The sequence below is a fragment of the Vicia villosa genome, linkage group LG2 (genome assembly GCF_029867415.1).
Source record: "Vicia villosa cultivar HV-30 ecotype Madison, WI linkage group LG2, Vvil1.0, whole genome shotgun sequence".
NCBI classification, from domain to species: domain Eukaryota; kingdom Viridiplantae; phylum Streptophyta; class Magnoliopsida; order Fabales; family Fabaceae; genus Vicia; species Vicia villosa.
In genome coordinates this window covers 107,230,872-107,245,050 of record NC_081181.1, presented here as the reverse complement: position 1 = coordinate 107,245,050, position 14,179 = coordinate 107,230,872, and the positions used below count along the sequence as shown (strand labels likewise).

The following is a 14,179-nucleotide window of genomic DNA, read 5'->3' as shown; positions in this document are numbered from 1 at the left end:
ACGATCGTCCCTTCAAAATTTCTAAGGGTACCTCTACTTGTTGCCTTCAATGACCATACGATGACCCTTCGATGACCCGCACGTCCAATATAAACAAGGACTACCTACTTCTATATAGTATGGATAGTCCTAGGAACTTTAAAAAGCATAGAAAAAGACCAACTATTTAGGGTAGTGCTCTTAATATGCCTAGCTCAATTAAAAAACATCTTTTCAATATTTTTTCAAAAACTAAGGCTACGCATTTACGCTAAAGTCCTTATGCCCCTTTTCAACTCAAAACAAACAAACATGAGCTAAGCAAATTAAGAGCCCGTAGATAACTACGGATGAAAAGGGCGCATGCACCTTCCCTTTTCATAACTTACCCCCCGAGCCCGTTTTTTTTTAAAAAGGTCTTTTTCTATACTTTTTACCTTTCCTAAAATTGGACAAAATAAAAGTCGGTGGCGACTCATGCTTACCGCAACATTGTTGCTTACGAAAATAAAAGTCAGTTCACCGAGTTACAGAACTGGCGACTCTGCTGGGGAGTCTTTAAGAGGGGTTTACCTTTGGGCTTAGTTCATTATAAATGTTTTTAATTGTTTGTTTGTATGCTTTATTATTAAAGATTGTTTGGGTTTGTTCTGTGTGAAAGATTCTAACCCGGATCTTGAGATTACCTTAGGTATATGGCAAGAGACCAAGGAAACTGTACGACGTATACCACTATGGTTGATCTGGTAGCCATCATTAGTGCGACACTTTGGTTTGTCCTGATATTCCTTGGGATCCGGCCTGGGGAAACATTTGGCTACTGCGTGGTGTCATTAAGCACTAATTTGCCCTTAGAACCTTAGTTGAACTAAACTTTGGCCTTTTAGAAAGTAGCGAGATGGCTGGCTTTGGTTCCGACTGAAGTTGGTTGATACTCGAAGCTACACTCATATGGACTAGACTTTCAGGACGTTTTCGGTCGGTGATTCGATTGCTGAACTGAAATAGTGCCTTCGAGAAAGGTCAATGATATGAGCTCCTTAGAACCCGATCTTTATTTAGGACAGGTTGAGCCAACTAAACTTCAGTGGGGAGGGTATGTACCTAATGAACCTCATGCAAGCCTTAAACCTAAGGCTCTTGTGTGACTTGTTTGTGATTATTATCTACTTGGCATCATGACATCATGCGCATAGCATTTCACTAACCATTTCAAGAACCAAGGAATTTATCTTTGTTCTCTTTTTTTGTAGGGTCATGGAAACCAGAAATACTATCCGAGTCAACTTTGTGAAAGTACCTTCCGATCTGAAAGAATTGGTATCAAAGGTTCCTGGAAATTCTCGTTTCAGCGAAAGACATGGTCATCTACTCGATTTGGTTACCTCAGGTTTTGAAGAAGAAATGATGAGTGTGCTGTTTCAATTTTTTGACCCCGAGCATCATTGCTTCACGTTCCCCGATTATCAGTTGGTGCCCACCATGGAGGAATTTTCTGATATGCTTCACATCCCTATTGGAAATCAGCTACCGTTCACTGGTTTGGAGAATATTCCGAAGCCTGAAGTCATTGCCGCTGCTTTACATCTGAAGAAGTCCGAAATTGAGGGTAATTGGGAAACAAGGAGTGGAGTCAAGGGTTTCCTTGCTAAGTTCTTAATTGATAAGGCTCGATTATTCTCGGATTCCATGAGTTATCATGCTTTTGAAGACATATTGGCTTTTCTCATCTATGGTTTGGTGTTGTTTCCAAATCCTGACCAATTCATAGACGTACACGCCATCAAGATATTTTTGACTCGCAATCCTGTGCCTACTTTGCTTGGAGATATTCTACACTCACTTCACACTTGTACGATGAAGAAGCGAGGAACTCTCATGTGTTGTATACCTCTGTTGTCTAGGTGGTTTATTTCGCACCTTCCTCGATCGGTAATGAGGAATGACCAAGGCCAGAAGTGGCATCGGAGAATAATGTCGCTTTCTCATTCCGATATACGTTGGTGTTCTCTGTCCAAGGAAAATGTTATTATCATCGACCGTTGTGGACAATACCCTAATGTGCCACTCCTTGGCATAAGGGGGGGGGGGTATTACTTATAATCCCTCGTTGGCTCTACGTCAATTTGGTTACGCTCGAAGAGACGGTATTAATCATATGCTTATACAAGGCGTTGTGTTCAACTATGAAGATGATCCTCAAAGTCACCGTCAAAAGTTTATACGTGCTTGGGACATGGTGAATAGGATTGACAGCAAAAGTTTGGGGCCAAAGAACTCCATTCCTTTAGAGGCTTACCTCAGATGTGTGTGCACCCGTGCTCAACGTTTTGTCATGCCATATCCACATGTCAAACCTGTGATTGTGGAGCCCGAATACGAAGAAGATGTTCCTCAGGTTATTTTTCATCCAGACATGCCTACCGATCTTGAGGAGCTGAAGAGATCTTGGATCCAGTTGAAGGAAGAAAGGGACATATTTGAAGCTCAATTTCGCGCTAAAGAGAAGAAAGTATTAGAACTCACAAAGCAACTTCAGGACGAGTAGAGCATCGACACGTTCCTTGGTGCAAAGCGAAAGTGTCCATGGGAGACTTGAAGACCTTCTTTTTTTATGCTTTTATTTTTGCTATTTCAGTTTCTTTCTTTGTAAAGCCTAAAAATGGCAAACAGTTTTATGTTTTTTTTAACGTTATTAATGAAAGTTTCTTTCTTGTTTGGTTTAAACAAATTTAAATTTCAAGGTCCTTGAAAACATTGCATAAACATGATCATATCATTCCATAACATTGCATAGCAGGTTTCTATGAACAGTATACTCATCTTCTCGCTGTTTATTTCAGCTAAGAAAATGAATCCTCTCGAGCAATCAGTCAAGGATCTGCAAGCACAGAACGCTGAATTCCAAGCCCTGGTCTTGAATTTGTTCAAGGGGCAAGAAGAGCTGAAGACACTCCTTACTAAGAAGGAGAATAAGACCAAGAAACCCGTGGGTGTTTTCAACATGGGAAGAAGATTCCGAGGCCCTCTCAAAAAGGCCAAAGAAGTCAAGATCCCAGAAGAGACTGAACAAGATGACAGTGATAGTGGCAAGACCGATCAAAAGAGCAATGATAGTTCTGTCAAGCAAGACGAAGAAGAGGAAGAGTACTACTATGAGGAAGAGTATCCGGAGGATAAGTACAGACAGTTGGATGAACAGATGAAGGCTGTGGAAATCCAAAAGGTTCCAGGGCTAGACTTTGAGGAACTAGGGCTCATCTCAGGAGTCGTGATCCCTCCAAAGTTCAAGACTCCGACCTTTGCAAAGTATGATGGAGTCTCTTGTCCCAAGTTACATCTAAAATCATATGTGAGGAAGATCCAACCTCACACCGCTGACAAGAAGTTGTGGATTCACTTGTTCCAAGAGAGTTTGTCTGGAACTCAACTTGAATGGTATTATCACCTGGAGGGTACCAATATCTGTACGTGGGAAGACTTGGCTGTTGCTTTCTATAAGCAATACCAATATAATGCTGATCTCGCACCGACTTGTACACAACTGCAGAGTATGTCCATGGGTCCGAGAGAAAGTTTTAAGGAGTATGCGCAGAAGTGGAGTAATTTGGCTGGCAGAGTTCAACCTCCTCTGGCTGACAGAGAGCAAGTAGATATGTTCATGGGTACATTGACTGGTCCATTCTACAGTTATTTTTTGGGAAGCTCGTCAACTGGTTTTACTGATTTGATATTGACTGGGGAACGTGTCGAAAGTGGCATTCGAAGTGGGAAAATTCAGGTGGCTACCTCTTCTGGTGTCATGAAGAATCCTTATAGTGGGAGAAGTGAAACCAATGTTGTGGACGGCCCGAAGGGTCGCAACAAAAATGATAGCCAATCTGTTGGGGCCGTCCTAATCTCTACACCACCAGCACCTCAACAAAATCAACAGCAGGGATACCAGCGCAGGCAGGACATGCCCAGAAGAAATTTCACAAGGATCAACATGTCATTAACCCAGGCATGACAGCACCTACTAAAGGCAAAATTACTTGCACCAATAGCTCCACCAAACATCAATACATCCTCTCCTCGCTATAATCCTAACGCAAGGTGTGCATATCATTCTGACTGCGTGGGGCATGACACCAACAACTGTTGGACACTGAAACACAAGATCCAGGATATGATTGACGCAGGAGAAATTGAGTTCGATCCTCTAGAAACTCCCAATGTTATCACTGCTCCTATGCCAAAACATGACAAAGCTGTCAATGTTATTGACCAGGATTCTTATGTTACTAACGTGATGAGTCTGACTACTCCTCTCCCTGTTATCAAGAAGAAGTTGTTGCAAGCCGGGTTATTTCCGGGTTGTGTTGAAGACTGTTACTACTGCTCGTCTCAGTCAAATGGTTGTGTAATGTTGAAGACTGGCATTCAACGCTTGATGGATAATCGAACGATCTTGTTTGAAAGAATGCCTTCTGTGGAAAATCTGTGTGAAGATCTAGCTCAGAATTTGAAATTCGAAGACGTGTCCGTGATCTCTAAGACTCCTGTGATAATTCCTACCAAGGGCCCCATAAGGATCACTGCTGAGCCCAAGGTAGCTCCCTTGATCATTACCAAGCCTGGTCCATTCCGTACTCCTCTGACAAGGCTGTCCCCTGGAGTTATGGTAATGATGTGTACATCCATGGTGTGAAACAAGAAGCCTTGAATGATGAGCCCGTCAAAGTTCCCAATCCCAACGTTGACAATATCGTGGGGACCAGTAAGGTTACAAGAAGCGGAAAGATTTTCTCCCCGGAAATCTCTCCAGATGCCAATACCTCGACCCAAATTCCTGTTTTTGATGCAACTACTGATGTACGAGGAAAGGGACCACTGCTGGAACCAGTTCGGACACCAGTTGAAGCTTATACTGAAGACGTCTCCCAGAAAGAAATGGACGAAATTCTAAAGACCATCCGAAAAAGTGATTATGATGTGATTGAACAGTTGGGGCACACTTCCTCCAAGATATCCATGCTATCATTGTTAACCTATTCTAAGGCTCATGCTAAGGCTCTGATGAAGTTTCTAAAATCTGCGCACGTGCCACAAGAGATTTCTGTTAATCAATTCGAGAACTGTGTTGCGAGCTTGACAACCAACAATTATCTGGGGTTTTCTGATGCTGATTTGACTCCCGCTGGAAAAATTCATAACAAGGCCTTGCACATCTCCATTGAGTGTAAGGGCACTACTCTGTCTCATGTGCTAGTGGATAGCGGTTCCTCGTTGAATGTGTTGCCTAAAATGGTGCTAGATAGACTTGATTCTGAAGGGATGATACTGAAACCCAGTGATGTGGTGGTAAAGGCTTTCGATGGGTCAAAGAGTACGGTCTACGGAGAGGTTGAGCTCCCTATCAGAGTAGGTTCTCAGATTTTCAACTCCTTATTCTATGTGATGGATATTCATCCCGCTTATTCCTGCTTGCTTGGGCGCCCGTGGATACATGGGGCAAGTGCCGTGACATCTACTTTGCATCAGAAGCTAAAGTACCCTGCAAATGGTAAGATCGTCACTGTGCATGGGGAAGAAGAATATGTGGTTAGCTATGTGAATGAGTACAAATATGTCGAAGTGAACGGAGAATTCATCGAGACTCCTTGCCAGACTTTTGAATTGGTTCCTCAGGTTGTCTCTGCTGCCAAGCACACTCTTACTGTTCCTAAAGTTACCCGGATCCCTCCGACAATGGCTTCTCTGAAGGATGCTAAGGCTGTGGTTGAAGAAGGTGGTTGTACTGTTTGGGGCCAACTCATTGACGCCCCCTATAAATTTGACAAGCTTGGGTTAGGTTGTACTACTGGAACTCAGAAGAGTAATCATCACACCCGTCCTGGAGGATTAATGTCTCACTTCATCAATAAGGGAGTCAATGCTTTAGAAGATGGTGAGAGCAACTACAATCTAGACAAGTGGATCTTTCCTACACCTGACCATGGGCTGAACAACTGGAAGACCGAAGATGCTATCTCTATCTCCTTCAACCAAGAGTAATTGAAATTTTCTTGTTTTTATTGTTTTTCTTTTCCAAGTTCCGGTTATGTAATTCAAACAATAAACTTTAAAGCCATGTGCCTTGCCCGGGGCACAGTGGTCCATTTGTTAGGGCTTGTCATTTCATAATCATATTTTCATTCAAATAAATCATTGGACGTTTCACATTCAAATATTGCGCTCTATGTTTTTGCTTTTTTATATTATTAAATAGCTATGTGTTTTTACACACACCCACATAATACACTGCAGATTCACATCCACTTTGGATCCCATTGATAACGACTCTGCTACTGCCAATTATGACTTTGATAATCCAATCTACCAAGCTGGGGATGAAGGCGAGGAAGATTGTGAAGTGCCTAGAGAACTTGCCAGACTGTTAGAGCAAGAAGAAAAGACTATACAGCCACACGAAGAGCCGATTGAAGTTGTGAATCTTGGTACTGACGAAGAAAAGAAAGAAGTCAAGGTAGGCGCTGGGTTGGAAGACAGTGTCAAATAGAGACTGATTCAGATGCTACAAGACTATGTTGAGATTTTTGCTTGGTCTTACGAAGATAAGCCCGGTTTTGATACTGATATTGTGGTGCACCGCCTACCAATCAAGGAAGATAGTCCTCCGATCAAGCAGAAACTACGAAGAAGTAGACCTGATATGGCCACGAAGATTAATGACGAAGTTGAGAAACAATTTAATGCTGGGTTTCTGAAGGTAGTGAGTTATCCACCATGGATCGCCAACATTGTGCCGGTACCTAAGAAAGATGGGAAGGTTAGAATGTGTGTTGACTATAGAGATTTGAATCGGGCAAGCCCAAAAGATGATTTTCTGCTGCCTCACATTGTTACACTGGTGGATAGTGGATAATACTGCACAATGCAAAGTGTTTTCCTTCATGGACGGCTTCTCTGGTTACAATCAGATCAAGATGGCACCAGAAGACATGGAGAAGACAACATTCACAACACCTTGGGGGACTTTTTGTTACAAAGTGATGCCTTTTGGTTTGAAGAATGCAAGGGCAAGATATCAGCGTGCAATGGTAGCCTTATTCCATTATATGATTCACCAAGAAATGAAGTGTATGTGGATGATATGATCGCAAAATCTGACACAGAAGAAGAACACCTCGTCCATTTGTAAAAACTCTTTGACAGGTTAAAAAATTACAAATTGAGATTGAATCCGAACAAGTGCACTTTTGGGGCAAGATCCGGTAAACTCCTAGGGTTCATCGTCAGTAGTAAAGGTATTGAAGTTGACCCGGCCAAGGTTAAAGCTATTCAAGAGATGCCTGTACCATGTACTGAGAAGGAATTCAAAGGTTTCTTGGGACGTTTGAATTATATTGCAAGGTTTATTTCTCACCTGACAACCACTTGTGTGCCAATCTTTAAACTGTTGAGGAAAGATCAAGTGGTAAGATGGAACGACGAGTGTCAGTTAGCTTTTGACAAGATCAAGGAGTACCTCCAAGAACCTCCGATTCTGATGCCGCCAGTTGATGGAAGACCTCTGATAATGTGCCTGACAGTGTTAGAGAATTCAATGGGGTGTGTACTGGGGCAACATGACGAGTATGGTCGAAAAGAGCATGCAATATACTACCTTAGCAAAAAGTTTACCGACTGTGAAGCAAGATACTCACTGCTCGAGAAAACTTGCTGCGCTTCGGCATGGGCTGCTCGCCGACTAAGACAGTATACGTTGAACCACACCACCTTATTGATCTCTAAAATGGATCCCATCAAGTATGTATTTGAGAAGCCCGCTCTCTCTGGACGGATAGCGAGATGGCAAATGATATTGACAGAGTACGACATCCAGTACACCACACAGAAGGCAATCAAGGGAAGTGTACTAGCTGATCATTTGGCTCATCAAGCGGTAAACGACTATCAGCCCATGAATTTTGAGTTTCCAGATGAAGATATTATGCTTGTTAATGATTATGAAGAGCCTGGTCCGGATGAAGGACCTGAACCAGGATCCTGATGGACTATGGTTTTTGACGGAGCTTCGAACGCACTTGGCAATGGTATTGGTGCTGTGATTATCTCTCCCGAAGGTGGCCATACTCCGTTCACTGCAAGACTATGTTTTGACTGCACCAACAATATGGCCGAATATGAAGCGTGCATCATGGGTCTCAAAGCCGTAATCGACTTGAGAATCAAATTTCTAGAAGTATATGGGGATTCAGCCTTGGTAATCAGTCAGATCAAAGGAGAATGGGATACAAAGCATCCTAATCTCATCCCTTACAAGGAGCATGTGCTAACTATGATCCCTTATTTTGAAGAGATTACCTTTGAGCATATTCCACGAGAAGAGAACTAATTGGCAGACGTATTGGCTACTATGTCATCTATGTTCAAAGTCAGGTGGGACAATGAAGCGCCCATGATCACCATTGAAAGATTGGATGAGCCAGCACATTGTTGTGAGATTATTATGGAGGAAGTAAACGAGAAACCTTGGTTCCACGAGGTAAAAAGATACCTTGAAGCTCAGGAATATCCTGAAGGGGCATCCATTAATGACAGGAAGTTCCTAAGAAGGTTCTCTGCCAAGTTCTTCCTGAGTAATAGGATCTTATACAAATGTAATCATGACTCGACTTTGCTTCGTTGTGTGAACAAGAAGGAAGCAGAAGAAATAATGGAAGACATGCATGACGGTATTTTTGGAACTCATTCTAGCGGACATACCATGGCTAAAAAGATTTTGAGAGCAGGCTATTACTGGTCCACCATGGAGACTGACTGCCACCATCATTCCAGGACTTGCCATAAGTGTCAAATCTACGCTGACAAAGTGCACGTACCTCCAATTCCACTAAATGTCTTGACTGCTCCTTGGCCTCTTGCAATGTGGGGCATTGATATGATCGGAGAAATCAAGGCTATTGCCTCCAATGGGAATCGCTTTATCCTTGTGGCTATTGATTACTTTACGAAGTGGGTGGAAGCGGCCTTATTTGCTTCGGTTACCAAGAATGTTGTGGCTCGATTTATCAAGCAAAATCTCTTCTGTCGGTATGGCATCCCTAAAAGGATTATCACAGATAATGGTACTAATCTGAACAACAAGATGATCACTGAGCTCTGCATGCAGTTCAAGATCAAACATCACAATTCTTCCCCGTATCGACCAAAGATGAATGGCGCGGTGGAAGCCGCCAACAAGAATATAAAGAAGATTGTACAGAAGATGACAGTGACGTACAAAGACTGGCACGAGATGTTACCTTTTACCCTTCATGGTTATCGCACTTCTGCACGTACTTCAACTGGGGCAACCCCTTTTTCGCTGGTTTATGGTATGGAGGCAGTATTACCCATCGAAGTTCAGATTCCTTCCCTGAGAATTATGAAAGATGCAGACTTGGGCGAAGACGAGTGGATCCAAACTCGACTGGATCAGATAAACTTGATTGATGAGAAAAGGCTTGCGGCTGTTTGTCATGGGCAGTTATATCAGAAGCGTATGATCAAAGCGTTCAACAAGAAAGTCAAGCACCAAGCATACCATACCGGTGACTTAGTAATAAAGCGTGTCATCCTTCCGCAAGGTGATCCCAGGGGCAAATGGACTCCTACATACGAAGGACCATTTGTAATTAAGAAGATATTTTTCGGCGGAGCCATGATGCTTACCACAATGGATGGCGAAGATTTCCCGCACCCTGTGAATGCGGACATAGTCAAAAAATACTACGCATAAAATAGACCCGCGAGGTTGACATACCTAGGAAAAAATAAGGGCATCCCGACGAACCAAAAGGGTTTGTGCAAAAATTAGGGATATAAATACAAAAAATGTACACCCGGCAAGTCGAAAACCAGAAAAGGCGGCTTGGGCAAAAAAGGGTATCCTAGTAGGCTGAAAACCTGAAAAGGCGGTCTAGGCAAAAGTTAGGGATTAAAGCGTATGAATATGTCCCATTGGATCATCACTCATCAGTCCCCAGTTAGCTTTGTTACCAAGGTCAAGTTCAAAAGGCACTAATCAATGCAATCGTTTCTTCCAACAAGCAAGGGATGAGATGCTCGAAGGCATAATGGCAATAACTGGGTCGAAACCCAATGAGATCATTTCCACATAGTTGTTTTCCTTATTGTTCATATTGTACTTCTTTTCAAAAATTGTACGACGATTTCCTCTTACTAGGAATTCGGTCTCCTTGTACTAATTCGCCTATTTACGGCCTTTTCCCAAGTCAATACAAATTGTTTCAAGCTTACTTTTTCACTTTCTCTGTTTTGAATACGTAAGCGTCCAATGATAATTTTGAATGAACATATGCATTTTGAATATGACCAGTGTTTACCAAAAGATTCTTATATTCACAGGAAACGGGAAAAGCAATCGAATGACATCTAAGTCATCCAGATGTCCTCCCAGAGCCAACAATATGGAAATATCCCCACAAAGCATTCCTCAAGGAATGAATCATTCTCCTACAAGGATGTATGCCCCAAGCATAAATCAAAAATCCCCAATTGAATATTCTTGCACAGAAGACAGGAATCCGCAATACAATCATGTTGTTATCATCTCCAGCAACAAATAGGGATTTATTTTCCCCGCAAAGATCTACTATGCAGGGCTATCAATAAGGATCTACATACACATATCCATACATCATGCATCTACCTCCATGCATCATATATTGTATCATGGTGAACACAAACATAACACGCAAAGATTCTCATTTATTTTGAGAACTTCATACCACAATATAATACATGCATCATGACATTGCATAAAACTGACTTTGTCTTTCAGGTCGACCAACCGGTCAGGAAAATATCATCAACAAATCAATCACTATCAAATATACAGTCTGGAAGCTTGAACCCCAGATTCCCGAAAAATTCTCTCCGGAAGCTTGAACCCCGGATATTCCAAAAATCTCTACGCCAGATATGTTTCGGAAGCCTGAACCCCGAATGATCTGAATTCTACGACAGATGTGTTCCGGAAGCCTGAACCCAGGATGATCTGGATTCTACGACAGATATGTTCCGGAAGCCTGAACCCTGGATGATCTGAATTCTACGACAGATATGTTTCGGAAGCCTGAACCCCGGATGATCTGAATTCTACGACAGGTATGTTTCGGAAGCCTGAACCCCGAATGATCTGAATTCTACGACAGATATGTTCCAGAAGCCTGAACCCCGGATGATCTGAATTCTATGACAGATATGTTCTGGAAGCCTGAACCCCGGATGATCTGAATTCTACGAAAGATATGTTCCGGAAGCCTGAACCTCGGATGATCTGAATTCTACGACAGATATGTTTCGGAAGCCTGAACCCCGAATGATCTGAATTCTACGACGAATATGTTCCGGAAGCTTGAACCCCGGATGATCTGAATTCTACGACAAATATGTTCCGGAAGCATGAACCCTGGATGATCTGAATTCTACGACAGATATGTTTCGGAAGCCTGAACCCCAAATGATTTGAATTCTACGACAGATATGTTCCGGAAGCCTGAACCCCGGATGATCTGAATTCTACGATAGAGATATTTCGGAAGATCGAACCCCGAATATCCTTGAATCTCTATACCAGATACACGTTTGGAAGCTTGAACCCCAAACATTCTGAAGATTTATCATATACGCACCCTGGGAAGCATGACCCCCGAGGTTGCTGACAAGCATCTCAGCTAGATGGCATCTTTAAGCCCATCTCAGACAATTCTATGTGAACATCCGGATGGCATCTTTAAGCCCATATCATACAAAAAATACCTGTCTCAGCAAGGGCAAATCTATGGGTATTTTAGTGTTCAATCCCCTTCCACCTTCAGATTCCGATAGGCACACAGGCCAATCTACATCCCCAGGTTTAAGAAGATTGAACACGGGCAGATGTCATACCCCAAAATTTACCCATTATAGTTCAAGACAATTGGTCTCCTCATACTCAAGTATCCTCAATTGCCCAAGAGTATCCAAGGTTTTCACCAGATAAAAGTGTCTCCAAAGTGACATGGCCCAAAATTAGGGTTGTGATTCTTTTCAAGGAAACTAAACTTCTAAGGCTTCAAATGGACTTCATGGTGTCCCATAGGACCCAGGGTATCCTCATACCAAAATTCAAAGCTTTGAATCACAAGATTGCTCATGCAACAGCACAGATGATCAACAGTCGACTAGTTTAAACCTAAAAGTCAACTATGGTCAAATCACAACCAAAACTCCTGATTTTTTATCAACATCAACCTCTTGAAGTATTATTCATCATTTGATAAAGGGTTGATCATTATTCATCAAGGAGAGTTCAGAAATCATCAAAGTCCAAGTTACTAAATTAGGGTTTTAAGGAGAAAGTCAACTGAACTTTGACTGATCATATCTCCCACATGGTTCATCAGAAATTTCCCAACCAAAGCTCATTCTCAAGGAAATTTAATTCCCTACAACTTTGATGTTGGGCCCAAGGTCAAGAAATGCTTCCGCATAAGAGATATGAGCCAAAACCTTACAGGTCCTTCTAGAAGTTCGCAAAAAGCAGTTTTCTCTCACAAGCCATATCATCAAGATAAAATCTCCAAATGCAAAAAAGATTCCAAAGTGGCTTGTAGAGGACATCTTGGGATTTCCAAAAAGTCATAGAACATCTTCATAGGATGAAAATTGAGAGAGTTATGACTGTCGGAAGTTGAAGAAATTTGGAGAAAATCAGGAAACCCTAAGTGAAGAATTTTGCATTTTTAAGTAATGGGCCCATGTTATTATGTCATCCACGTGATTCCAAGCTTATAAGAGGCCCATAAAAATATTTATCTTTATTTTATGATTTTTATTTCTTTTAGTTTGAATTTACTCATTAAAATTCAAATAAAATCAAATAAAATCATAATTAAATGATGAAAATATATGTGTTTATTATTATTTTTTTAAAATCAAGTCAAAAATCATGTTGGGACCCATAAGAAAATTCCATGTAATTATTCATGATTTTATTCTTTTATTTATTGAATTTATTCATTTAAAATTCAAAAATATATCAAATAAGATCATGAAATATGCCATGGAATATTCTTTTCATCTAAATCAAATCCAACTCCATCTAAGGGCCAATAAAATCGTGAAAACATGTAGGAAATAGAATTGGACTCAAGTTGGAAAGATTTGAATCAAAGAATCAAATCATATTTTCTCACCATCAAAGCAAGTTATTCAATTGATTCTTTCCAAAAGTTCTTAACCCTAATTCATCTCATATATATACATAACAGTAGCAGCCTCCAAGAGGACGAAACCCTAGCCCTTGAAGTGCCTCCAAGAATTCCAAAAATATCAAGAAAGATTAAATTTTCGTTTTGATACTTGGAGTCTTTTTCACGCCCAACCAATCATCCCAATTCACTCACAAGGATTCAAAGAGTAAGTAGGAACCAGAGAACAAGTCCCATGTTATGCAAACACTCATATCATGTTCATCCATCTTGTTCATATTTTTTTAATTTCGTATTTGCTATATTTGTGCATTTTAATAAGATTTGAAGTTACTAACGTGTTTGTGTTGATATTTAGAAGAGGTTGAACCCCTTAAACCACAGCTTCCACACACGCATGGAAATCCACCATGTCTAGGGCCAAAACACGGGAAACTCTCGTTCTTCATATTACAGGCCGTTTTAGCAAGAAATAACTGTGCCATTAAACTCGCAGCCATCCATTTAGTGGATCTGGGTGCTATTTAATTTTATTTGCTTTGCATTATGCGTGATTCAAAATCGCAGGTACAAAAAGAAGGAACTCGCGGAAAAATCCGCAGGAAAAATCGCAGTTGTTTCCATGGGTAAATTCGCAGGTGATCGCGAGGAAGATGATGAATAGTATGCACAGACTTTTGACTAAAACGCTTGGCGTTTTCCCGTGACCTGATTGGCTGGTCAACCATGGCTTACACTCTCTCCTCACGCGATTGGCCTCTGCGTTCACCAGGGTCCCACTTTGACTGTGTTTTGACTTTGCTCCACTAACATTTGTTTGTCTTTTTGTTTTTTGCTAATGATCTTTAAATCAGAAAGCAGTTGCAGCGCAGATGGTAGTGTCTTTTGCTGGTAATCCAAATGACCAGGGTTCAATCCCCCTTTGCCACAACCTCTTTTTTTTGCCACTTTTTCTT

The 14,179-nt window shown here is 41.4% G+C and overlaps 1 protein-coding gene across 1 annotated transcript; it reads left to right on the top strand.

Annotated features, from left to right (window-relative positions):
- The first annotated feature begins 1,236 nt into the window (after positions 1-1,236).
- Positions 1,237-2,527, top strand: LOC131649753 (uncharacterized). The gene is made up of 2 exons (XM_058919511.1): positions 1,237-2,053; positions 2,172-2,527. The coding sequence occupies exons 1-2, from the start codon at positions 1,237-1,239 to the stop codon at positions 2,525-2,527; spliced, it is 1,173 nt and encodes a 390-aa protein (XP_058775494.1).
- Positions 2,528-14,179: the final 11,652 nt, after the last annotated feature.

Excerpts from the sequence above, each read along its gene's own strand:
- LOC131649753 (XM_058919511.1), top strand. The coding sequence starts at position 1,237 with ATGGAAACCAGAAATACTATCCGAGTCAACTTTGTGAAAGTACCTTCC. Across the intron at positions 2,054-2,171 it reads CCCTAATGTGCCACTCCTTG|ATGATCCTCAAAGTCACCGT; the intron begins GCATAAGGGGGG and ends TCAACTATGAAG.